This window comes from Synchiropus splendidus, chromosome 11 (genome assembly GCF_027744825.2).
Source record: "Synchiropus splendidus isolate RoL2022-P1 chromosome 11, RoL_Sspl_1.0, whole genome shotgun sequence".
Taxonomy (NCBI): Eukaryota; Metazoa; Chordata; class Actinopteri; order Syngnathiformes; family Callionymidae; genus Synchiropus; species Synchiropus splendidus.
In genome coordinates this window covers 17,915,148-17,940,997 of record NC_071344.1, presented here as the reverse complement: position 1 = coordinate 17,940,997, position 25,850 = coordinate 17,915,148, and the positions used below count along the sequence as shown (strand labels likewise).

General features: G+C 49.3%; 3 protein-coding genes across 3 annotated transcripts; 2 read left to right on the top strand and 1 right to left on the bottom strand.

The window, feature by feature from the left end:
• Positions 1–291: 291 nt before the first annotated feature.
• Positions 292–6,140, top strand: smu1a (SMU1 DNA replication regulator and spliceosomal factor a). Its single transcript, XM_053879273.1, has 12 exons — positions 292–403; positions 775–985; positions 2,451–2,603; positions 2,671–2,781; positions 2,849–2,977; positions 4,163–4,282; positions 4,366–4,482; positions 4,548–4,675; positions 4,739–4,865; positions 4,943–5,110; positions 5,266–5,418; positions 5,490–6,140. Exons 1-12 carry the CDS (start codon positions 378–380, stop codon positions 5,586–5,588), a joined length of 1,542 nt encoding a protein of 513 aa, XP_053735248.1. The 5' UTR covers positions 292–377; the 3' UTR covers positions 5,589–6,140.
• A 966-nt stretch (positions 6,141–7,106) lies between these two features.
• Positions 7,107–16,360, top strand: LOC128767311 (probable carboxypeptidase X1). Its single transcript, XM_053879265.1, has 13 exons — positions 7,107–7,639; positions 11,024–11,133; positions 11,201–11,340; positions 11,401–11,485; positions 11,556–11,715; positions 11,775–11,866; positions 12,226–12,349; positions 12,954–13,150; positions 13,205–13,384; positions 13,970–14,264; positions 14,605–14,744; positions 14,798–14,900; positions 14,959–16,360. The coding sequence occupies exons 1-13, from the start codon at positions 7,414–7,416 to the stop codon at positions 15,243–15,245; spliced, it is 2,139 nt and encodes a 712-aa protein (XP_053735240.1). The 5' UTR covers positions 7,107–7,413; the 3' UTR covers positions 15,246–16,360.
• Positions 16,155–25,076, bottom strand: elp1 (elongator acetyltransferase complex subunit 1). The gene is made up of 36 exons (XM_053879264.1): positions 24,981–25,076; positions 24,384–24,559; positions 24,170–24,322; positions 24,012–24,093; positions 23,871–23,951; positions 23,538–23,623; positions 23,282–23,472; positions 23,101–23,218; positions 22,954–23,038; positions 22,641–22,871; positions 22,405–22,575; positions 22,262–22,340; positions 22,049–22,204; positions 21,717–21,823; positions 21,543–21,646; positions 21,399–21,452; positions 21,222–21,327; positions 21,042–21,157; positions 20,906–20,979; positions 20,760–20,838; positions 20,049–20,128; positions 19,853–19,990; positions 19,706–19,791; positions 19,497–19,645; positions 19,316–19,439; positions 19,076–19,173; positions 18,821–19,022; positions 18,476–18,537; positions 17,976–18,038; positions 17,853–17,913; positions 17,679–17,792; positions 17,508–17,607; positions 17,307–17,434; positions 17,089–17,237; positions 16,510–16,609; positions 16,155–16,270 (listed from the first exon to the last, which is right to left on the bottom strand). Exons 2-36 carry the CDS (start codon positions 24,531–24,533, stop codon positions 16,203–16,205), a joined length of 3,945 nt encoding a protein of 1,314 aa, XP_053735239.1. The 5' UTR covers positions 24,534–24,559; positions 24,981–25,076; the 3' UTR covers positions 16,155–16,202.
• Between the last annotated feature and the right edge of the window lie 774 nt (positions 25,077–25,850).

The window sequence follows — 25,850 nt, the reverse complement described above, 5'->3', positions numbered from 1 at the left end:
TCAATTGTCAGGCTTAATTTCACAGTTGATTCATGTATTATATTGTCACTTGTTATTATCAATCACGTCTTACAATCATAATAATCTACAAGTACGAGTATAGTGGTCAAGTCAGTTCATTGAGTAATTACTTCCTGATGTTAAATTATTTTACCTAAAAATTCAAACAAGACAAAAAAATTATCAATTTACACATGAAATACAGGCAAAAAAAGTCTTATAATAATTGTAGTTGTTATTTTATTTTATTTCTACTCCTCGAGTTTGGACCTTTATTTTGAAATGCCATTGCTCCAATTTGACTGTACATCCGGGGTCGTGGCTGCGCTGCGCGTGTGAAACTCGTTCATTCAGCTGTTGATTTCGGTGAAATAATCATGTCCCTGGAAATAGAGTCAGCAGAGTGAGTTGGAATTGTTTGTCACTGTATAACTAAGTGGTTGCTTTCGTCAGTATGTGTCTCATTTCTATGTTTTGGTGCCAGTTTGACCCGGTGAGGCCTCCAGCAGTCGAGTCTGCAGCGTTAGCTGATGCTAAGCTAACAAGCTACATTTTTCACAATAGTGTCGGTTCGCCATTAGTTTTTCAAATATACCCAGATTTGTGTTCGATATTACACGGGGTTTCATCGACATGTAACGGTTAACTAATATTTACATATATGGGTCAATATAGCGCCTGGTATTTTGGTGGTACACAGCGTTAGCCTGCTCGATACTAACAGTGTTGCTGGTCTGCAGTAAACGTACTTCAAGCGTATCTTCCTCTCTCCAGCGTGATCCGTCTGATAATGCAGTACCTGAAGGAGAACAACCTGCAGCGCACCCTGTCCTGCCTCCAGGAGGAGACCACCGTGTCCCTCAACACCGTGGACAGCATCGATAGCTTTGTGGCGGACATCAACAGCGGCCACTGGGACACTGTCCTGCAAGCCATCCAGTCCCTCAAACTGCCCGATAAAACGTTGATAGATCTCTACGAACAGGTCAGTTTTGTGATCAATATGCTTGTTCAACTCTCCTCACAATTCACTTATCTGTAGGTGGTTTTCTTTGGTTGTGCTTTTTACTGTGGATCCCTATGCTTTGCTTTAAAGTGTATTATGGTACTGGGAATAAGAGAAGAGGTAGAAAGTCATACTCCATCTGTAGTCCATTGAATGTTAAGGTGTCGCCGACATCTACATCGACCAAAGCACACGTAGAAGAAGCAGAGTGTTCATTCAATAGAATTTGGTTTCTATATACTACTGTAGAATACATTGTGATTCTGACAAGGTCCTCAGAAGTGGGTCAAACACAGCAGCCATCTTGTGACGTCACTATAGGTACCAAATACTGGTGCGCTTTTCACTGAAGCAGTGGAGGAAGTGGCAATATCAGCCAATAATGAGGGATGTAAACCAAGGACTTGTTTTTATTCAGACCATGTTGCTGTGGAAGCGACGACTCTATTGCGAGAGGATGAAGTGTCTGAACGGCTCAGAGATATCTGGGCTACACGAACTGAATGCTAGTGTAAATGTAATGTAAAACTCTCTTAAGAGGGGTTAGCAGTACAAAACACACAGTGCGTTTGTGTAATCCTGCAAAGCAGCCAACACAGATGGTTGCCACTCGTCCCTCATTCTTTAAAGTTGCTTCAGGATCCATCTCTGCTGACGTCACAAAGCCTTGGTTCCGGTTCTTGCTCTGTGCAAAACTGCTCAGAGTTGTACACTTATTTAGTGTTGTAATTCTGCAGAACTACCTTTGTAGACCACACACGATCATCTCATGCTGCATATTTATGCATTGTTCCTGTGGCGTGTCGGTGACGCTTAAAAGCCACGAATCAAATCATACAGTATCTCTTCAATCCAATAAGAATTGAGTTACATTGTGCTGATCATTGACAGATTCAAACCATTATTCAAAAGCTAATGTCATGATTCCTGAACTCTATTTATTGTGGGTCTGCTTTAGCTTCGTCTTAACCTGCTATGTCTTCTTTCACTACATCTTTTGGTTGTCTTCTCCCTCTTCATCCCGCAAACCAGCTCTCCTCCCTAACTTTGCCTCCAAACGTCTCCACGTGTCCCTCTGAGAGACTCATTTTTGATCTTGTCCTTTCTACTCGAACCTGATGACAGCTTCAGTGTCTTCATCTCTGACTCCCCTTCAAAAGTTGCATGTGTTATGTGGAGTCTATTCCTTTTTGGCTGCTAACATAAGTTTGCCTCATTCTTCATGGTCTCACATGAGTGTACTCTTCTATTGGAAGCAATGATGATGAGCTGACTGACATTTCGTCAGATTTGTTGTAAATTACTGTAGTTAATTCACCTAAATGGAATTGTTAGTCAGATTCAGAGGTGAAATTTTAAAGTTTGAAAGAGATTGTTTGACATTGATCATTAATAGTTTCTGTGCTATTTTTTTAATCATTGTCTGACTGAAAATTGCTGGCAGGTGGTGCTGGAGCTCATCGAGCTGCGAGAACTGGGCGCCGCTCGATCCCTCCTGCGACAGACGGACCCCATGATCATGCTGAAACAGACCCAACAGGACAGATACATTCACCTGGAGAACCTGCTGGCGCGATCCTACTTCGACCCCCGAGAAGTGAGCGGGATGCTGTCCATGTTGATGATGTGGACTTGTTTTCCTGAGCTTTATTTTCCACCCTCAGGCTTACCCCGACGGCAGCAGCAAGGAGAAACGCCGCGCTGCCATCGCTCAGGCCCTGGCTGGTGAGGTCAGCGTGGTGCCGCCGTCCCGTCTCATGGCGCTGCTGGGACAGGTGACAGATCATACCTGTGGTCTCGTGTACTTCTGGCACTTTTTTGATGAGCGTGCTCTTCTCTCAGTCCCTCAAGTGGCAGCAGCATCAGGGACTCCTGCCCCCTGGCATGACCATCGACTTGTTCCGAGGCAAGGCTGCCGTCAAAGACGTGGAAGAAGAGCGCTTCCCTACGCAGCTCAGCAGACACATCAAGGTACGCAGTTCAAAAGCTGAAGCTTGGCCCTGTGTGCCTCAGAAGAGATGAGAAGGTCTTTAACTGCTCTTTCTCTGTGCAGCTGTTTGAAACCAATCTTACAGAAGCGTGCTGCTTAATGAATCTTATCTTGATTTGTAATCCCTGCACACGAGGATATGTTCAACTGAACTGCTCTCAACTCTGCTTCCCAAATGCCTATGCAAGCTAGTGAGCGCGTCAGAGCTTCACAGGAACTAGGGATGGGCGATAACTTATGGTACACGACATGCCGCCAAACACAATCTCCACGATGACAATTCTGCATCTCACGATAGGTTCGATAAACACGCGGCTCACTCGCTGCATTGGACCTGCATACGTGAACATGACAAGATCGCGGCCGCGCTCTCCAGCTCTGTGGCGTTTGACAGCCGACCCCGGGGTGTGACAGTTGTGGAGAGTAAGGTGGACTTTGGTTCACCATCGTGAATTTTTAATACAGGGAACCTTTGATAATGACAGTAGTCGACAGAGTCTCTCGATCCGTGTTTATTTCATTAGATGGAGTGGTCCTCATAGGTTCTCTGACGCAGTTGTCTGCCTTGGTTCACATCAACACATGCAGCTTTCCCGCTGTGCTGGCACCTCGGCGAAACACAGTGGTGAAAACAGTTGGATATTGGACAGAGCTCTGCTCTGGTATTGGTGGCTGCGTTCTCTTCCACGTCCCCATTAGGGTTCACTGATCGAGGACACACTCTCACAGGCAGCGCTAATGCTACGACCCGGCATCAGTTAGGGACCGTCAACAAATTCTAAAGCGGTCAAATTCTTCAATAAGTCAATGAAAAACAACCATTTTAGGAGAGAGAATTGTAAAAAGGTTTTTCATCACACAAGACAAAGGACTGACAGTTTGTATAATGATTTTGAGAATGGAATATGACTCTATGGTCAACTGTTAAGAGACATGAGATGCAGCAGACAGACGGCTCAATAAGTTTAATCATAAAACAGTTCCAAGAGAGACTGTAGTGTGTCCAACATATGGAATAGAATGAAAAGGTATCTATCCTGATAAATATCGTTATCGGCGAAATTACAACATTTATCGCGATACGTTTTTTTGGTCCAAATCACCCATTACTAGCAGGAACAGTTCACTCTGAAGTGTTGCAGCTCATGTGGTTTTTCCTCTCACAGTTTGGACAGAAGTCCCATGTAGAGTGCTCCAGATTCTCTCCGGATGGTCAGTACTTGGTCACCGGCTCGGTGGATGGCTTCATCGAGGTGTGGAACTTCACCACAGGAAAGATCAGAAAGGTACATGACCAGTGCAGGAGTGATATCAGGAAACCATGTGGGGAGAGAGGCAGATTGAAAGCAAGTTGATGTTGCTCCTGCAGGATCTGAAGTACCAGGCCCAGGACAACTTCATGATGATGGACGATGCCGTGCTGTGCATGTGCTTCAGCCGGGACACGGAAATGTTGGCCACTGGCGCTCAAGACGGGAAAATCAAGGTAGATGAAGGAGACGTGGTGCCTTCACTCCAGCATGCGTGTCACCAGACCACATTCCCCCGCAGGTGTGGAAGATCCAGAGCGGTCAGTGTCTGCGGAGGTTTGAGCGAGCCCACAGTAAAGGAGTCACCTGCCTCAGCTTCTGTAAGGACAGCAGTCAGCTGCTCAGCGCCTCCTTCGACCAGACCATCAGGTGAGCCCTCGACAACTCCCTCCACCCCTCTGTCAGTCTGATCCGAACCCTTCCGCTCCTCAGAATCCACGGACTCAAGTCTGGGAAAACCCTCAAGGAGTTCCGCGGCCACTCCTCGTTCGTCAACGAAGCCACGTTCACACCAGACGGTCACCACATCATCAGCGCCTCCTCGGACGGCACAGTGAAGGTGCTCACCAGGACCCAGCTCTCCCTCCCCCTCCTCACCGCTCCTCACTCACATGCTTTCCTCTGCGCCTGGGACAGGTGTGGAACATGAAGACCACCGAGTGCTCCAACACCTACAAGCCTCTGGGCACGTCGGCAGGCACCGACATCACCGTCAACAACGTGATTCTGCTGCCCAAGAACCCGGAGCATTTTGTCGTGTGTAACCGGTCCAACACGGTGGTCATCATGAACATGCAGGGACAGGTGAGCTCCTGTGAGCTTTGCTCTCTCTCGACTCTGCTTGCTACGTGGGCTGGTGGTGCGACCGAAGGCTTGTGTGTTTTTAAAAAGTCCAGTTATGTAACGCAGGTGAGCGGCTGCTCTCGCACAGCTTTGATGCCGTCGGCTTTATTTTCCAGATCGTGAGAAGCTTCAGCTCCGGTAAGAGGGAGGGCGGTGACTTTGTGTGCTGCACTCTGTCACCCCGCGGCGAGTGGATCTACTGTGTGGGCGAGGACTTTGTGCTCTACTGCTTCAGCACAGTCACCGGCAAGCTGGAGAGAACGCTGACGGTGAGTCCCCTCGCCCCGCCTCTGCTTTCTGCACCTGCCCTCCCATGGAACTCACATGCTCTCCTCGCCAGGTCCACGAGAAGGACGTGATCGGCATCGCCCACCACCCACACCAGAACCTGATCGGCACCTACAGCGAGGACGGCCTGCTGAAGCTCTGGAAGCCTTAAACCCAGCCTTCCATCCTGGACTCTGCTAGGCTTGTTTTTTTTTTTTAATTCCATTTTATACACGTCTGTGTGCTCTATTTTGTGTTCCAGCTTCACAAATCTAGACATTTCAACAATTTGGATTTTCATCTCTGTTACAAGACACATGAGGCTTTCTCACATTCTACTGGTCCAAGTCTGAAAAGTTTCGACCGCAGAGGTTCTACAAATTTGTCCCTGCATTAACAGTTTGGTTGCTAACTTGACGGTAACAAAAGCCCATCTGACATTAGCTAACTGACGCGTCCAAGTCGTCGTGTATTCCGCCGGCTCTCACGCAAGGTCGTCACATTTTTCTCACTGGTTTCGACGCATCACCTGGATGTTGACGGTGAAATCCGCTCGGATGGATCAGTCATCCGTTCACACATATTCCAAATGTACTTCCTGTTTTGCTCTGTTGGAGGACGTCTCCAGAGGAGCTCCCCACTGGCCTGAGTCGGTGGCCACCAGATTTGTTTTGATTTGTAAATATATTTTCTACAACAGTTCCTGACTTTTTGTAATTAAAAATTGTCTGTCAATGTTGGGGTCATGAGGGCACATTCTTCCAGGGTTTGTGGTGTGTAGACCCAGAGGAAGCCTTGTGTGAATGATGTGTCCGAATTGTGTGACGATCATGGCAAGCCTCTTCTGTGAAGGCCACCGAAACACTGTGGAGGCAGATGTCTCCGGTCAGCTGGGATCTGGAGACTGCATCGTCATGGATCTACTGGACCTGGACTGGAGTCCACTGAGACTGAACATCCTGATCCGATGAGACAGATACCAGGCGAGACGTGGACCTCAGCATAGAGCTGTCCCCTGACTTCTTGCCCCAAGGACTGCTGTCACTGCTCAGAGTCGAGGTCCTGAGCTCCGTCAAACGCGGTTGGTGCTTCCTCCCTGGGTTTCAGGCCTGAGGCCCTTCCATTTCCAGACGGGGAACTACGGGTCTCCCTTGTATTGCTGCCTGTGTCACACCAGATTGCCAGGTTCTGCTCTTCATTCCCATCGTGTCCATGCCTGAGAGTACGCGTCGCAGGTCGGATCCAGTAAAACCACAGAGCTAGTTTGAATCCAGGAGCAACGTTTGTGCCGTTTTAGTGGATCATGCGTGACGGTTCAGAGTTATGAGCTCGCTAGCGAGTTTACGTAACGTAGTAAGACTGTTTGTCCACTAGATGTCAGCAAACATGGTCCTAACCCGTGGCGTTTCTGCCGATAGTCTTTTCAAATTAAAGGTCCAGAGGTTAAATATGTTTTGATATTATATATATATATATATATATGAACGTTGAAATTCAAATTAGGAGGGTAAATAGAAAACATTTTTTATGTTAATCAGAATCAGAGAAACTTTATTAAATTGTGTATATTGCACTGAAGCAGATGCAACTCGCGATTAATGGCAAATTAATCCCACATTGTGTATCTGCTGTAAATGTAACTCAAAAGAGAGACAATTGTTTACTCAAACAACCCACCATAATAGTGTCAAGAACATTCTTTAGAATAACCTCAGAATCACTGAACACCACTCTGGTGTTGAGAACACGCATCTTTAAGTTACATTTAGAGCATTTTTAACTCTTTTAAAGCTTTCATGGGATTAACCGAGGTGTTCATCGATTGACAAACCTCATTCAACTGTCCGGACATCTTCCGCCTCTCTCTTCCAGGAGCCGCTTGCTCCTCTCTTATTGTGTGTTTCCTGACAGGAAGCAGTTGCGGCGGCTGCCTGCTTCACAGAGGATCAGAGCAGCAGGTCAGCGAGTCTGCGGACCGTGAGAGTCGCTCCTGCACCATGGCTGAGCACTTCACCCTGCTGTCACTCCTCATCTGCGGATCCCTGGTCTTTATTTCAGCAGATGATGGCGTCACTCCTGCAGCTTCTTCACCGGTGAGTGGAAGCAGTGCTGAGAACTGCAGCCGCTCTACAACAGACACTCCAAGAACAACTCGGAGACCTGTGGAAGGAGCTGCTGGTGACCTTCCCAGGAGTGAGGAAGGCGAGGGACCAGTCCAGCTGGGTGAGTCTGGGTCTGCTCTCATTGTTGCCATGAGGAAAGGCTTGGACCAGTGAGGGATGTGAGCGGTTTGACATCAGAGGCACAACTCCACAGGTGATACTGTTGAACTCCTCGGCATCTGTCTATAGGGTTATAACGCACTGTAAGATGTGTGTTGTTGGCGCCAAGGTTCCGTCATTTGAACTTGGTTCACTTAAAGAAAAATACAACATTACGAAAAAAGCTCATTGAACATAAGAAGGTAAAAGAAAGCAGAGAAAAGCTTAATATTATTAGGCAATTAACACCATTGTGATAAGCTTCTGTATTTTGCGTGGAAGAAAAAATCTTTTAAAAAATGGAGTGAAGAAAAGCAGATATCTTTTCAAGAAGAAAAAGTCCAGATTAGAAAGAAAAGTCTGAATTGTCTCTTAGCAGTGCGACCCCCACGTTGCTAGTGGCGAGGTTTGTGGAAAACTATTCTCAACCGAATCTCAGAACAGGTTTGTTCTGCTATTATTGACTTCAGAGGGGAAAAAATCTACAAAACAAGAAATGTATCCAAAAAAATGAACGCCGGAAATTAAAATCAACTTCAGACAAACGATTTAAAGAATCAGAAAACCTGCTAAAAAGTCGCAAACAATCCCAGCGTAAAGGAGAAAATGATTGGCAGAATCACGTCAATGCTAATGGCTAACATTTCTGATATTAAATTACAGCCTCATAAAACACTTTTTAGTGAGGAAAAAAACATTGCTTTCTAAATCTGGTGCTGACTCTAATAAATGGAGTAAACTGAAAGAAAAAAGTGACCGTCAAACAACAACATTAGGATTAAGTTACCGGTTGTTTTTGCCAGTGGTAGCAAATATTCACCCGCCACTTCCAACTCACCCAACACGTGTCAAAAGCGTCCTGTCCATCACGGATCATGGGTGATGGATGGATCAGTATCGGACTGAAACTGTCGCTGCGGCTGCCAGTGTGTTGAAAGGGTTAACGGTCCACATCCTCTAATCTCAGAGGCTCAGCGGACTCAGCACAGACTCGCTCTCTGTTCGTGTCTGCGGTCAGAGTCGCTGTCCGAGCCTTGGGGGAGCCCTGTGTTCCTCAGTGATGGAGTCCAGATGTTGGTGCCAAGCCTCCAGGAGACCCCCACCTGAGGAGGTCCGGCTCTGAGTTGAGCTGTGCAGAAGTGTTTCCTTCATTGTTATTGATTTTTTTTTCATTTTTTTTATATTAATAGTCATTTCTGCCTATTCTCTATTTTGTATCAAACACTATCATCATTATTTTATTCAGCAGCATTATATTTATTCTTGATATTTCACACGTTTTGTTGGTGCCTCCTGTCTGCTGGACTTGAGGCGAACATGATTTTAAAACACTGCCGACTGGACGCTGGTGTTAGAGCGTCTGCTACCTGGTTTCTTCATTTAGATCTGTAGAGTTGAGTCTAGCTTTCAGCTTTCCATCTCCTGACTTGATCACTGGAGGAACATGTTCTCATACGAGAGGGAAACTTCCAGCTGTGGTTCCCTGCAGCATTTTTCAGGCATGACGACTGGATTCCTCTTGATTCAGTCCAACTAGTCAGATTATAATCTGCCTGTTTCACTCTGCCTGCTGAGACAGTCTGTATTCTGTAGAAAAGAGGCTCGTGAGGAGCGTCAAAGCCTCCAAGAAACCAGACACGGTTCTGAAGAAACCCAAGAGTGTTGTCCAGAAGGTCAAAAAAACCCCGGTCAGAAGGAGCCAATCAGAGCCGGGCGGCCCACGTAGGTACCCTGCGCCGGAGGTGAACGTACGGTCTGTTGACTTCTCACACTGTAGAGGCAAATAGTTTTGTGTGCTTCCGAGGACTTTCCCAGAGACTCCCGTGAATCTCTCCATGAAGGAACACCAAAACAACTTGCTGATGAGCAAATCACGCGAGACCATGCTAGCATGGATGTTAGCTCTGCTCAGGTGCTAACATTTAATGTGTAATCCGCTGTAGTCCAGAGGCATCTAGTAGTCTGCCAGGAGTCTACACTCATATCAGCAAGGCTTCTTCTCGTGCACCCTGCAGCCTGACTGGGATGCAGTTGTATTCAACTGTGCCGCCTCCCCAGACCTTCCTCACTGTCTCCTCCAGGCTGGTCCCCTTGCTGCCTTTACCTTCAGCATCTCCTCCTTTTGGTCGAACTACAGAGAAAATCCTGTAGCAACCACCACAGTTTTAAAAGCTAGCTAGCCCCTTGTGACAATACAGCCGAGGCTAATGGGATGGATCTCATTTTGGCGGCCTCCTCGGGGTGGTTCTGTTGCAGACCAAAACTGCATGTTGTTCCCTTCAAAGATGGTACAGAAGGCCCTGGATGGCTGTCTCCCCAACGTTCTGTGGCCATTGTGGGCCAGAAAACCCAACGTTATCCAACTGCAACCAGTACGCAATGGAATGCCCCTGATCCCGGTAAACACACCGGAAGGGGAATGGCGGCGTTTGCAAGACACCCACATGGGCGTTCTTAGGTCGTGACCGCTGCAGCTGGACCTTTCTCAGAAAACCACTCATCACGGTCCTCAGCTCCACTTTTATTGCACTCCTGGACTCAAATGTGTTGGCGACACAAGGACCTCGTGTACCCCCTGTACATCACTTGCCCTTGTCGTATGTCTGTGTGTCTGGGAACCAGTGAGTCTTGGACACCGCTTCCTGAAACTTCATTTATCGGTTCTCTGATCTCTTGTTTCGACTGTTTTTGTTTCAACTGTTGTCCCTTAAACCTGCTGCGAGTTCTGGGGCAAGGCTATAGCTTGATCTTCAGCCTGGCAGGCAGAAGCAGCGTGAACCAGACTGAACCCTTCAGACAAGGAGAGTCTGTCCCGAGCTACAGTTTGAGCCGCATTTCTTTCTGGAAGCAGCCCAAGCTTCAACACCTCGCTCAGAAATCCTATGGCTCTGCTACATGGAGTTAAGTAGCTGCTCTTCCTGAGCTGCTGAGCTGCCGGCTTCCATCGTTGCTGAGTCCCTCCCTACTGCAGCGACGGTGACATTATACTAGGTACAACCTTGAGTCGTGTTCCTCAAAACTCAAAGATGGCGGAGCTTAACTTTGAAGCGAGCAACAACACCACCATGGTGCTGTGGCTCGGTGCTACTGGAATGGTTCTGACGTTCTGCCTCAAAGTTCCACTAATGTTCCTGCTCATGTTGCACTTGGAACCAACAATGTCTCTTCAAGTAGAAACACTGGCATATCTCCTTTGAGCAAGGCACTCAAGGCCTCCACTAACCTGAGATTGGTAAACATGTTTGATCGGAAGACAAACACTGCTCCTGTCCTCAGACTAACCACTAACCCCTGCAGCTTTTTTCCAAGCTTCTCTCCATCACCAGCTGTTTTCGCCTGCCACTAGAATGTCCGCCGCTGGGTTTGGAGTCACTGAAGGTCAAAGACAGGCAGCTGCGGGCGTCGTCCTACAAGCGACGAGGTCTTGGTCCTCACCGTGGCCGACTCAACATCCAGGTAGAAACAGTTGACAGCTGGTGCTGTCCAACCTTCGCGCACTGAGTGCCGTGTGTGTGCGGTGCAGTCTGGGATCGAGGACGGGGACATCTACGACGGAGCCTGGTGTGCTCAGCACAGAGACACGAAGCAGTGGCTGGAGGTGGACGCCTTGCGCCTGACTCGCTTCACCGGAGTCATCCTGCAGGGCCGCAATTCCATCTGGAGGTACTGCTTGGTCTTCGCTAGCATCGCAACTTCTAAACATCGTAAAACTGTCGCCTACAGCTGGGACGTGGTTCACACCTACAAGGTCCAGTTCAGTAACGACTCCCTGGTCTGGATGCCGAGCATGAACGGAACCAAAGAAGCTGTAATTCCAGATCAGTTTTCCTTCCGTCTTCCGGCTTTGCTCTCTAACTAAACTCGGGGGTGTGTCACAGATGTACGAGGGAAACCAGGACGCAGAGACGCCGGTCCTTGCCTTGTTCAACACCTCCACCGTGGCCCGGTACATCCGCATCAACCCGCAGAGCTGGTACCAGAACGGGACGCAGGGCGGCGTGTGCCTGCGGGCCGAGGTACTGGGCTGCGTGGTTCCAGGTATGACAGACACATCCGTCCTCTCTGCCGGGCAACTCAAACCTGTTGTCTCCTCAAAGATCCACAGAACATGAACCCATGGCAGACGGAACCCACCCAATCCAGGGACAAGCTGGACTTCAGACACCACAACTACACAGAGATGAGGAAGGTGAGGTGCCCACACTCAACATGGCGTCTGGAGTGTAGAACCAATGGGAGGAAATCCGAGCACATGCCAGGCAAACATTCCTCAGTGACTGAGAGTGGATATTTCCAGCTGGTCACAGGGCCTCTGTGCGGTCAGTTTCCACTCTGACCAGAGCAAATATTTTCGGAGGTTTGGCTCCTGTGAGGCCGCGTTCACACTGAGCCGCCACTATCAGCCGTCTGTTGTCCCGCGGCAGAGGGAGAGCCCTGCATTCCACACGCTTGGTGATGTGTGGAGCAGCTACGGTGTCACTCATGGCGCCACAACTGATGACAGGATGAGCACACACTCTGGGTAACAAGCGCCATTCTCTCGTCCAGCTGATGAAGTCTGTGACCGAGCAGTGCCCGGACATCATGCGCGTCTACAGCATCGGGAAGAGCTACAAAGGCCTGAAGCTGTACGTCATGGAGATTTCTGACAACCCAGGGAAGCACGAGCTGGGTGAGTGCCTGTCGCTGCCCCAGCGACTCTGAAGTCTGCAGATGTTGCGCAGGTCAGTGAACGCATCACCAGTCTCCGTCAGAGGAGCAGAGACTGTTCTGCTGAAGTTGCATCCTCTGACAGTTCTTTCATGCCATTTCAAGCCAGGACCCCACTGAAGCTCCGTCTCCACATTCACCAGTCTCTGAAGCACCACTTCTCCTCATAAACACTTGTGTGAGTGAGGTGTTACATTCTCAGAGCCTCAGAAGGAGCGGAGACAGAGGGATTCTGAAGCCAGATCACATCAGCTGTCTTAGTTCAGATCTACTCTGACCCGCCAGTTCTACCCACACATGAGGACCGCTCATTGCCATAACCCTTTCCCCAGCCTCGAAACCTGACCATCCAAAACACATGGTTAACCTCAACCAGGACTCTGAACCACAATGAAACTTAGTTATAATGACCCAGTTTTTCAAGTTTTCATCCTCAAAATGAGGTTTGGACGTGTGTCATCCAGCCAAATGGTCCCCACAAAGCCAATCTATAGCTAAACCAGGGACACACACACATGCAGACCCCCTCGCTGGTTGCTGACAGGCGGGTTTTTCTCCCCCTGCAGGCGAGCCAGAGTTCCGCTACGTGGCCGGGATGCACGGGAACGAGGTTCTGGGTCGCGAGCTGCTCCTCAATCTGATGCAGTACTTGTGTCAGGAGTACAAGCAGGGGAACCAGCGGGTGGTGCAGCTGGTCACTCAGACCCGGATCCACCTGCTGCCCTCCATGAACCCGGACGGCTACGAGATGGCGTACAAGAAGGTGAGCGTCAGGCGCCGAGCTCCTTCCGTCCCCGCTGTAACTCTCTCTCTGCAGGGCTCCGAGCTGTCCGGCTGGGCGCTGGGCCGCTACAGCTACGACGGCATCGACATGAACCACAACTTCGCCGACCTCAACTCGGTCATGTGGACCGCCATCGAGCTGGAGACGGACCGCTCCAAACTCATCAACCACTACTTTCCCATCCCGGAGCAGTACACCTCCGAGGACGCCTTCGTGAGTCCGTTGAGTGATGGTGGAAATGTAGAAACAAAGTTACTTGACGGTTTGATATCAAAATGTGAAAAAAGACGGACATCAATTTCAAGAAATGTTAAAAATAAAATTATTTGATATCAGTACAAAAGAGGAAGCGAAAAAATAATAATAGCAACAACACTTCATATTTAAATAAATACAACCAAGAATATTATCACCCAAAAAAAATCCAGGATCTATGAAACTGAATAATTATGTTAACAAATACTATACTAATTACAAATAGTATACATTTGGTAAATTTTAATATACATAAAAATGTCTAAATCAATTAATAACCTCAGAAAAAATAAAATTGAATCTATAATTTATACAATAAAATATATAACTTAAAATAGGCGTTAAAATAAAACAAAATAAAATTAAGAAATGTGCCTTCAGCCAAAAAATTTTTTTTTATTTTCCAAAATGAATAAGTAAATAAAATAAAAATGTCTCCTGAATGTTTTTATGATTTTAGCTTTCATTTCTAATTATCAACTCCATGTTCATCTCCAGGCAACATGAGTTCTGGGTAGTATTAAAACATGCTTTGACCTCCAGGTGGCGTCAGAGACGCGAGCGGTCATCAACTGGATGCAGAGCATCCCCTTCGTCCTCAGCGCGAACCTCCACGGCGGCGAGGTGGTGGTGACGTACCCGTACGACATGACCCGGGACTGGGCGCCACGCGAGCACACGCCCACCGCAGACGAAAGCTTCTTCCGCTGGCTGGCGACGGCGTACGCCAGCACCAACCAGGTGATGTCCAACCCTGACCGCCGGCCGTGCCACAACAAGGACTTCCTGCGCTACAACAACATCATCAACGGCGCCGACTGGCACAACGTCCCGGGAAGTAAGAAGGCATTCGTCTCGCACCATAACATTACGACCACCTGCCTCTAGCTGCTTCACCTTTGCAGAAACAATGACGGAGCGGCGCATGAAAGTTGGCTAACATGGTGGAAGGCAGGTGGTCATAATGTTCTGACAAGTCGATGTATTGGATGCTACTTCAACAAAACCAAAATATAACTTTCTAGAAATATTTTTGTTTATAATTACAATTAAGTTTTTTTTTTACAAGAAAGACTTTTTAGCAGATAAATACTCCTCAGTAAAGGGAATCTGTAACCACACGCTTCTCCAGTGCTGTTTCCTTCGGACTCCAGTCACGACTGAGTGTGTCCCCGCAGGTATGAACGACTTCAGCTACCTGCACACCAACTGCTTCGAGGTGACGGTGGAACTGTCATGTGACAAGTTCCCTCACGCCAGCGAGCTTCCTGTGGAGTGGGAGAACAACCGCGAGTCTCTGCTGGTGTACATGGAGCAGGTAAGGCCCCCGAGGACACGCTGCCGTTCCCACTCAGCAGCTGCGTGTCGCAGGTCCATCGAGGGATCAAAGGGGTGATCCGGGACAGAGACTCGGAGGCTGGAATCCCCGACGCCGTGGTCAAAGTGGACGACATCGACCACCACATTCGCTCGGGTGAGTCTTCCGTCGACGTCTGCGTGCTCCACCATCTACTTCCTGTTGCTCTGCGCAGCTGCTGGGGGCGACTACTGGCGGCTGCTGAATCCTGGCGAGTACAGAGTGACGGCGAGCGCCGAGGGCTACCTGCCGTCCTCCCGGACCTGCCAGGTCATGTACGACCACTTCCCCACCATCTGCGACTTCCGGCTCACCAGGACGCCCAAACAGACTCTGCTGCTGAAGAAAGGGAAGGCGCCCAAAGACCTGCAGCTGCGGCTGCGACAGCTGCGCCTGCGCAAACTCCGCGTCACCACCAAAGCTATCAACCAGAGACGAGCCGCCACCAAGAAGATGAGATGATCGGGCGACCGACCTCCTCGGGCTGCGTCCACACGACGACGGAAACATTCAAGATGAATCAAAATCTCAGCAGTGTTTGGACACTAACCCCCGAGTCGGTCTCCATGCTGGCAGCACAATTAGCCAATTTCAAGTTGGTCCACCAGAGGGCTCCCTCCCGCAGAAAACACTTGTGTTCTCCTTAGTGACTCACACCACAGTGAGTCCTCCTGACTTGCATTGCCAGGAAGGAAACCACAACAGAATCCCACACCTCTGACTGAGCCCCAATGAGTCAAGATGCTAGTGAGTTTGAGATGATATAATTATGATTCATGTGAGTCCTCTAGATCAAGTCTCTGAGTCTCACTGACTCCAGGCGCTAGACAAAAACATATTTGGATCATTTGCTGGAGGAATCCTTCACACTTGAGTTACTTAAGATGTTAACTCACTAAGGACTCGCTGAATGGAACACATGTGAATGACTCTAGTTGGCAGACAGGAGGAAAACCAGACTCATTCAACACTGAATCCCACGTCTAAGTCCCTGTGAGTCAAGACGTCAGTATGTCTGAAGAACAAGTGAGTCCTGCAGTACAACCTTCAAATCTAATAAATCCTTGAAAAAAAATAAGTCCAACACGAAAAAAAATAAGTCCAACATCCAGGTGAGTCTCAGCAACTCCAGTCAGAAAATGATTTTAATCTTTTAGTGGATGAATCCCACACACTCAAGTGACTCTCAAGATGTTATGGAGTCAATGAGTCTAACTCAAGGACTCACTGATGGAATCCTACACACCTGGGTCAGTTCCAGGAAAATGAGTCGGCAGATGGAAAGTGAGTCACAGGAAGGAAGTCAAACAAAGCGTCACTGCTCATGTGGACGTCACATGACAGGGTCAGCTGAAGCAAGAAGCGAAGGACAAACTCTGTACTAGAAACCACCTTTATTACGACACACATGCAACAAAGCTACTGCAGGACGACGAGCTTCCATCTGACAGAGCTCCTCATCTTCGGTGGAGTCGGCACGTCGGCGTCTGTGAACACAAACGTTTGAGAGTCCATTGTCTCGCATATATTAAAGTCGTGAATAAATCTGACACTATTGTTCTCCAAACTAGTCAGGGATGGTGCATTCAGGAGCTGTCTGGAAATGAGAGCTTGCTCATGAACTTGCTTCGTCCAGAAATGCCTAGGTTTCTGACAGCACCTGAAGGCATCGTCCCTGCTCTGTTGACTGAAGGTAACACATGAGAGTCTGTGAGGAGACTCTGACCTTGAGCAGGCTGCTGCTGCTGCTGCTGCTGCTGCTGCTGCTGCTGCTGCTGCTGGAGGGACGCTGCGATGCTGTTGGCCGTGGACTGAGGTCCAGTCAGCTGCAGAAAGGAACGTTCACGAGGGTCAACACGGCTCCACATTTTGGTTCTCAAAGACAGACTTTTTGTCAGTTTGCGATTGTTGAGGTCCTCCGACTCCATTTGGTTTCTCCTCTCCAAAAATTGATTCTTCTTTTACATGTTTATTGGACCTTTCACCCATTTCTTTTTCAAGGTTAACTATCTTTTTCTCACTTTTAGACAGTTAAAAATTGATTTTTTGGGGGTGAACGTTTAATCCAAAAACTGATGTAGCAACAGTCAAATTTCTGTCTTTTTCTTCTGGAAACTTTTATTTACGTCTGCAGCCAGGCAAGTTAGCAACCTCTGTGACTGACAGGGTGGGAACAGGCTGAAGGTTCGGATTAGAAGCCGGATCAGCACTTCCCTCATCTCGCGGTGCTTACAAACTTACTATTCTGACAGACTGGCTTCCAGACTTCATGTTCTTTGATCCAGTTATAAATCAGAATGTTTACCGGCGCTTGTTTGCCGGCACCTTCGGGCCAGACCTCGGGGATCGCCGCCTCCATCGTCTTCAGCGCTTCCCCGTACAGCTGCTGGAGCTTCTCGGCCTGACGGTCGAACTGGAAGAGGACCAGAGTCCTCAGGAGCGAGTGGACCTCCTCTGTGGACACAAAACTCCTCAATAAACCTGCCTGGGCCTCTCTGCTGCCCCCTCCCCCGTGGTTGTTACCTCTCATCTTGTCCACGTTGCTGATGATCTCACCCAGAGCGAACATCAGGGCTCGGTCCTCCAGAGGACCTCCCTCCTTCAGGCTCAGCTTCTTCCTCTCTGCCTTCCGTCGGTTCTTCGAGCTCCTCCTGCAGCCGCAGCAGAGGATGAAGGTCAACACATGCAGCCTCTCATCGTGCTCGCCGGTGTAATGTGTCTTACGAGGAGATGCGCGAGTTGCTGTGCGAGTACTTGGTGCCGCTCATCACACTGCTGGCCTCAGAGTACAGTTCGGCGTCGGGACAGTCCGGAGCGTCGTCGTCTGGGGGAGAGTCTAGTCGTCATAGCGACCACACTATCACACTCAACATCAACAAAGGTCGTGACCCTCACCCAGCATGTTGAGTCGGGCCTTCTCCTTCTGCTCGCGGACCAGCGCCAGTCGGGTTCTGTGGCGCGTGAAGGTGGACGTCTGCGTCTCCAGGAACTGCGTCTGTGTGACGACGGCTGTGGACAGAACCAAAGATCAGTTTGGCGTCGGACCCGAGCGGACCGCCGGACGCTCACCCTCCAGCAGGGAGGGCTTCAGGTTGGTCTCGCTGATGTCCTGGCGGTCGTGCATGTGGATCTGAGGACGGAGAGGAAGATGAAAAACACAACCAAACAAAGGCGCAGGTTCTGAGTCTTTACCAGACGGAGAGCTTCCTCCCAGGCTGCACCAGTGATCAGAGCCAAGATGGCCTCCTCACAGTCCTGCAGGGACACAGTTTCATCCGCTTTACTGACCAGATTTAACCTCACATCTGAAGACACAAGATGGCTGCTGGGACGAGTCTGCCCCGGACACTCTGAACAGACCCTCGAGTCCAAACAGGGGCCCAGAAGAACACTGAGGTGTGCCACAGCAGCCGCCGTGTTGGAGCTCAACTGTAAACTTGTGATGAAGTTATTGTCACTCAGAACTGAACTGACTGAACTGAAATCAGATTGCGCCCCTGTGTGGTCTCAAGTCTAAAACACAGGAAATAAAACTGTACCAATAAATGTAGCAGAATTTACTGAACACATTTATTATTCATACTTAACATAACATCAGTGTTTACAATTAGTTACATTTTAATATAAGAATTAATATAAGTATTTGCCCTTGTCAGTCAATTAAAACACAACTGACTGTTTTTCACACTTACTTTGGCGTATTGGTCCAACAGCAGAGCTGCTTCAGAATACCGTCGTTGTTCCATCAACTTCTCTGAAAGAATAAAATAAAAATAAATAAATAAATAAATAAAACAAGAAAAAAGTTCATTTCAAAAAGAAAATACATTCAGTTGATGGTTGTTATCAACAAATACTCATTTTGCTAATCTGGTTAGCTCTCTGCTACACATCGACATGTTGATCTCTGAGCTTTAACATTTAAAATGATGTTACATTTCATAATCAGGGTGAAATGACTGTTGTCGCTGTAAAATAAAGCGCCACCTGGCGGTCGCCGTGAGTATTCACGTGACCGCTCAGACGTCATCAGTTACCTGCCAGATCTCTGGCCAGCAGAGACACCTGCTCTGGTGGCAGCTTCATCTCCTGCGCCACACACACGGCGTTCCTCCAGCTGGAGCAGCCGGTGAAGGCCTGCAGCGCCACCATCAGCTCTCCACATCGCCATAGCAACAGGCCGGCCTGCTCCACCTGCTGCTGCTCCACCAGGTGCTCGGCGTAGGCGCAGCTCAGCGTCTGTGAGCGGGACAGCATGAGGGTGGGACACCAACGCTGCCCACCGCTGGTACCTTGTAGTGCGAGGCGTCGCCGCCGTAGATCCTCAGAGCTTCAGCGTAGAGCTTCTGGTCCTTCACCAGCTGCAGAGCCTCCAGGAAGTGCCCGTCCCCTGAAGGAGACAAGCCAGATGGGAGCACTGGTCAGCACTGAGGGACAGCAGTGGCGCGTGGTATGTCCAGTGTGAATTTGGTTTATGAAACTGAGAAGCTGCAGTGATATTGAGTGGAACGTGTCGGCGGTGTCTTCCTCACCGCACTTGCTGATGTGGCTCAGAGCTTTCCTGTAGCGCTTGAGGTGCTTGTCGATGGTGTAGCGCTGGTAGTTCTGCTCCAGGGTCTTCAGCGTGTTCAGGAAGGGCAGGTACTCTTTGGGGTCCTGCAGCATCAGAGGGTCAGTGGCACTGTGCTGGAGCTCAGGGACTGACCTGCAGACCTTCTGCGACTTCTCGGCCACCATCAGCACCAGGTCAAAGTCGTACGTGCCCAGCGAGTACTCGTACAGGTCGTTGACATTGACGAGGAACAGGAGATACTTCAGCGCCTCCTCGGCGCTCACGGCTCCAGGTCGGGTCGGAGGGTGGGCTGGGGGTGACCGCAGAGTTCAGGTTCTGATGGGACCCGATCGGAGCAGGAGCGCCTCACCTCGAAGCTCGTGGACCTTCTGCAGTGCCACCTCCAGCTCTGGAACCGTCTTCTTCACGTGAGCGGTCAGGATGGACAGACAGAACCTGGACCAGAGCAGAGAGAGTTTGGACCCGGTTCCGGTCAGAACCAAGGGGCGTCACTGACTTGTCGGGATCCATAGATTCCATGGTGGTCCGCAGAGAGTCGCAAACCAGGTCCACTTTCTTCAGGCCGGGTCCGACCCTGGGCGGGACGGCGGCCCCCTGGGGACGCGGGTACATGCCCAGGGTGGTGTCGTCCTCCCTGCAGAGAGACGGTGGAGGTCAGGGGTGAGCAGCCGAGCGCAGCGCGCCAGTCTTACTTGAGCTCGGTGAGGAAGAGGTTGATGGAGGTGATGGAGTCCAGCTGGGTGAGGAAGGCCTCAGTGTTCTCCAGGAAAACCTGCAAGCGTGCAACACAACAATGAACAACAAACTCAGCTGCCAAACCACTTCCAACGACAACAAAATATAACAATAAAGTGAAGAGTTAATTTTGTATTTTTATATTAAAATAATCACGTTTATTAATTTTTGCGGTATGATTTTAATTATCAATTTATAACTTATAAACTAAATGTTTTTAGACACTTTCAATAACTACGATTGGAATCAATTGGAAATCATTTTTCTTGTATCATAGCGTATTCAGTTTTCTTGTAAAATATTTTTTATTGAACTAATTAAACTAACTAACTGTTAAACTATTGGTCAAATTATTTACTGAATTAGCCCATCAGGTTTCAGGTTAAAATAGTTTTATCAAAAATATGAGTTTACCTCTTTTTAAAAAGTTAACAAGTAGTTCCATTCTAGTTTGCCTGGGTTGAAACGACTGCACACACTGGGATTGTTGTGCTAATGTGGCAATGTGAGCGACTTACACTGCCACCTATAGGTCTGGCATGTGTACTACGTTACTCTCTGGCTGCATTTAAAAATCACTTTTGGTGCAGGTCACTTCTAATTCCAGTGAAGGAAGGGCGGCGCCCCCAGCCCCTATATGAGGTCTGTGTGTTTCTGTCGGGGCAGACCTTGGGGTTGTGGTCGTAGATGAGGTTCAGGTCCACTCTCAGCTTCCGCATGCACTCGAAGGCTTCTCTGAACTTCAAGCTGTGAATAGAAGACAAGACCATCCTGTCACTGAAGCTTGGAACTCAGAGTGGAGGGTGAAACTCACGCGTCCAGCCACATCCTGAGCTGAGCCAGGACCAGAGCTCTGTGATGAACCGTCTCCAAGTTCCCACGAGGCATCTGCACACAAACACTAGTCTGAGTTTCTGTCAGTCCTCAAGGGTCCGGCTGGTCGCTCTGACCTGCAGGACCACTCTGGTGTCCTGAGGAACCACAGTGACGATCCTGGATCCTCGCTCCACGCGCCGCAGCGTCTCGTCCGTCTGACCTCCGTCGGACGTCAGCGCCGCCCGCAGCTCTGTGGAAAACAGTTCCGATGGTCACACCCGTTGCCGTGGAGACCGCCTCTGGGTATAAACTACCTTTGAGACTGAGCGTGCTCAAGTCCAGGCAGCGGCACGTGTGCGCGTGTGTAGTGAGGACCAGGAAGTTGCAGCTCACAGCGAAGGATGACACGTTGGACGCCAGCTGGAGACAGAACAGACCTCCGTCACTCTCATGAGGTCACACCACCCTGAATGAAGGAGGGAACCGCTCACCTCCGTGTCTCCAGCGAACAGGTGGGATCTGTCCGTCAGACCCAGCAGGTGCTCCTGAACACAATAGCCTTCCATCATCATCATCAGAGGAGGAGGAGGAGCACAGAGGAGCTCTAACGTGGAGGAGATACTGAGGAGGCTCACCTCGCCCTGGATGCTGCAGAGTGCCGTCTGCACACAGGGAACGGGGAAGTTGACTCTGCAGCCGCTGGAGTCCTGCCAGGGGCTCACTGAAGGTCTGGGACAGTCTGGAGGAACATCACCAGTGTAAGTGGCTGTCCATGTGAGTGAGTGGGACCGTGGAGACGACTGACTGACCCCACAGCAGTTTCTTAAGTTCTCCATTCTCCAGCTGAAGAGCCACGGTGCTGGTCTGAGAGCAGTGAACCATGCTGACCACCACTCCGTCCACGTCCACCTCCGACCTGGACAGTAGAATCACTCAGACAGTGATGGTGATGATGATGAAGATGGTGACAGTGATGATGACAAAGATGAAGATGAAGGTGGTGACGGCAGTGATGATGATGGAGATGCAAATGATGATGATGAAGGTGGTGATGATGATGATGACAATGATGATGATGATGATGATGATGATGAAGGTGGTCTGATAATGAATGATGGAGTCAGACAGCAGGCTGCTTCACCTCACACAGAGTTCCTCTGAGGTGTCCTCAGCTGGACCAAGCACCAGCAGAGTGGATGAGCCCGGCAGTTGACCCGGTCTGACGCCCACGAACTGTTCCTCCCGCAGCCACAGAAGCTGACGGAGCTCTAGCGGCTCCTGCTGGTCGACAGCGACTCTGCAAGTGAAAGAAAAGCATCGCGGTGTGAACAAAAACAAGTTTCAAGTTTGTTACCTGAAGGTCTTCTGGAGCACAAGAGCTGGAGACGTTGTCCTGAATCCATCAGCTCCTTGATCCGGCTGCTCTCCTGAACCTGCTCACGACAAACACTCAGACCACAGTTGCGCTCACGCAGGGCGGTTGTCATGGAAACACACCTTGGCTGTAGATGGACAGAAGTCCACCAGATGTGAACGCAGCGAGCTGATTGGTCTTCTCAGCTTTATGGAGGAAGGTCACCTGGTTGACTGGTGAGGTCAGCTGCAGCTGGAAGGAACACATGGGCGGAGGAACCATGCCGCGCCTGAAGGTGGTCACCAGGACCTTATCTGAGGAGGACGTTGTGATCACCACCTCGTCTTCCTGAGTCGCCACCTCCACAAGCTCCACTCACCCCCGTTGATCACGGCCACGTTGGCGAGGTCGCTGGCATCCCGCCCCGGACTCCTCTCTGTGCTCCACCCCCAGTCGTAGGAGACGCAGGTCCAGCCGCGGGTCACCACGTGAAGACGTAGGGGGCGCTCTGGGTCCCAGCTCACACTGACGGGGGCCTTCAGAGGGTCGCAGCCAAAGTCTAGAGTCTGCTTCAGGTACCAGTGGTAGTTTCCCACCATCCACAGCTGCACTGCTCACAAGAGGAGAACATTCCGCTCGGATCAGCCGAGCTCCTGAACTTCTGGCTCCAGAGGGGCACGAGATGAACTCACAGCAAGTGCTGACGGGTCCCTCCTTGGTGTCCTCCACCCACACGGCTAACACGGTCGAGTCGCTGTTCCACATCAGCTCCTTCACCTGAAAGCAGTCAAATCATCAGAAGACATGGGCTCAGCCACGCTCCCCAGCACCGGACCTACTCTGGCCTGGCTGCAGGGCAGTGTGAAGTCTCCGTGCAGCAGCCCGTTCTTCTCCATGAACACCACGCTGTACTTGTTGGGGTGGCGCTGCGTGCTCGCCAGCACGCTACCCGACGGCCTGCAGCAGCAGAGGAAAACCTTAACTCCTCCACAGATCATCTCAACTGCAGTGGTCACTTACTTCCAGCACAGCGACTGCTCCAGCCCACTGACAGGTTCACTGGTGGCCTGCAGGACCCCCTCTCTGTTCCAGACTCGAACCTTCCGGGCGCCGGTCTGAGGACAGACCACGCTGACGGCAAACAGCTGACCGTCTCCTCTCCAGGTGACCCTGGGCCGCCCGTCATCCCAGTCCGGAGCGGGCTTCACCTCCTGCAGAGGACCATCGAGGTTAGAACCTTCAGGTTCGACCGAATGCTCAGAGGTGACTCCCAGACCTGGATCTTCCGCTGAGCCGCCTGTTTCCCCTCGGAACCATGGAACTGTGTCTCCTTCTTTCCCCAGCCCACTGTGATGAACTTCCCTGGAACCACAGGTACGCAAGAGTCATGTGACCTCGGGACCTCACAAGCTTCATCTGACAGTCTGTAATAAATGTCTCTGTGCCTCACTTCCAGAATATCTGTTGTTGCTAGACTTGTCTGTCTACCATAATGGGTGAGACAGTCACACATTCATGACTTCTGTTTTCTCACGTTAGAAGACAGGAGTCTCTCTGAACTAACATGTGAAGCTCTCAGCTTTCTGAAGCAGCTGCTTCCTCCTCTTACCTTCTCCAAAGTCGTCCTGGTGGATGCTGACTTCAGTGATGGGCTCGAAGTGTTTGGTCATCATAATGATGGACTCCTGACCTTCAGACAGAAGCACGCTGACTCAGCACCTGAGCGTCAGTTTGACCTTGAGTCACCGACCTGTGGTGAGAACCACCAGCTCTTCATCAGGACTCCAGCTCATGGACGTGAGGCCGCTGTCCACGCTGCCCACACACTCCAGCTGAGCAGCACCAGACACAACTTCGGTCAGAAGAACTCCGCAGTGAGACGTGAGAACACGCTCGTCCTTCGCCCACCTGACAGGTGTTGAAGTTGAAGAGGAGGACGTCACCACCGGCCGTGGCTAAACAGGCGGACTCCAGTTCGGCGAGGTCCTGAAGTCCCACCACCACCCCGGAACCATCTTCAGGGAGGAACTCGCTGGCTGTCAGAGAGGCTTCACTCACCACCTGCAGGAACCAGTGGGTCAGACTTGCACAGAGAAGCTTCCCATGACTTCAGCCGTCTCACCTGGCCAGTGTGAGGGTTGAACTCAGAGATGGAGTACTGCGAGGCGACGAGCAGGGTTCCAGTGTCCACCCGGACAGCTAAACACTGAGGAGCTCCTGGACTCTGCAGCTCAGAGCTGCGCAGGCTCCTGAGCAACTTCAGGTTCCTCATCCTTCCTCAGCATGAGCAGGAAAAACCTACACGCGAGATCAAGAAAACTCAAAGAGATAAGTTTCATATCATATGGAGAAGAAATGTTGAAGATGGAGCTCCCAGGAATAGGGAGAAGAGGAAGACAACCAATGAGGGTCATGGATGTAGAGGATGAGCTCGTGAAGATGAGACCAGAATGATGAAACGGGTGAAGGAGGAGGACTAAGTAGGGCAGTAAAACGAAGGCTCTGTTAGCATTTAGCCTCAGTTCTACCGGCCTCTTTCACCTATCGTGGCAGCTGGAATCACACTTTCTGTAGCTCAAGAAATCCTCGTACAATCCGAACCAAGAGGCAGAAGGACGAACTACTACGAACTACGTGATATGTTTACAGCTATCTGACAATCGTCTTTAAACTACTACGCACATGTTTTAATGAAGTGTAAACACATTATACAACTTACCAGTCGAGACACCGAAGTTAATCCTGCAGTTACGATGGAGCAAAAACAAAATACATGTGGCGCTGTCAGGGTGGTAACCTTTCACCTATGACGTCAATATAAGTAGCAATGTCGCCATCTGCTGGTGTGGAGGGGAAAAGCACCCTAAATTTGAAACGTCGAGAAAGCACATATAATAATAATAGTAATAATGATACAAATGACACAAAAAGACAGAAAAATGGGATGTAGGTGGAAGGGTTTATACCTCAGTAAGTGTTTTAAGTATAATTAAATCCGAATATTTGCAATTTTGGTGCAGCTTTATTTATTGCTTCATTTGATGCTGAATATTCATTAAGTGGATTTGTTTGTTTGTGCGCTTATACTCCAGATGAATCATAATAAACACGTTGTTGACTAGATTCCATTAATGCATATAAATATATGTATTTTAGGTACTACAAGATACACTTTATTATAATATTTGCTTTTTTTTTTTTACAATTACAGTATTCCATTTTAAATGTGGCTAAAATCTAAGACTTTTTTACTCGTCAGTGATTGGGCATCTAAAGACCTGAAGACCTTCACTGCTTAATATGATTGGAATTAATATAACTATAATCACGTAATATATATATAATAATCACAAGTAAAATGGTCTTCCGACCAATAAAAATAATGTATGATAAGACTCTCTCCCTTTTTTTAATTTTATGATGTAGATATATGGTCGATACATCGATACAGTTCTGCTACAAGCGAATTTATTCGAAAGATGGAAACCTGTTTCAAAACATTCGTCCTTGTGGTGCTGGGCATTTATTGCGTTGAAATGACGGATATGGATTTTTTTTTTCCCTTTTATTTTGTAATAAATCTATGCTA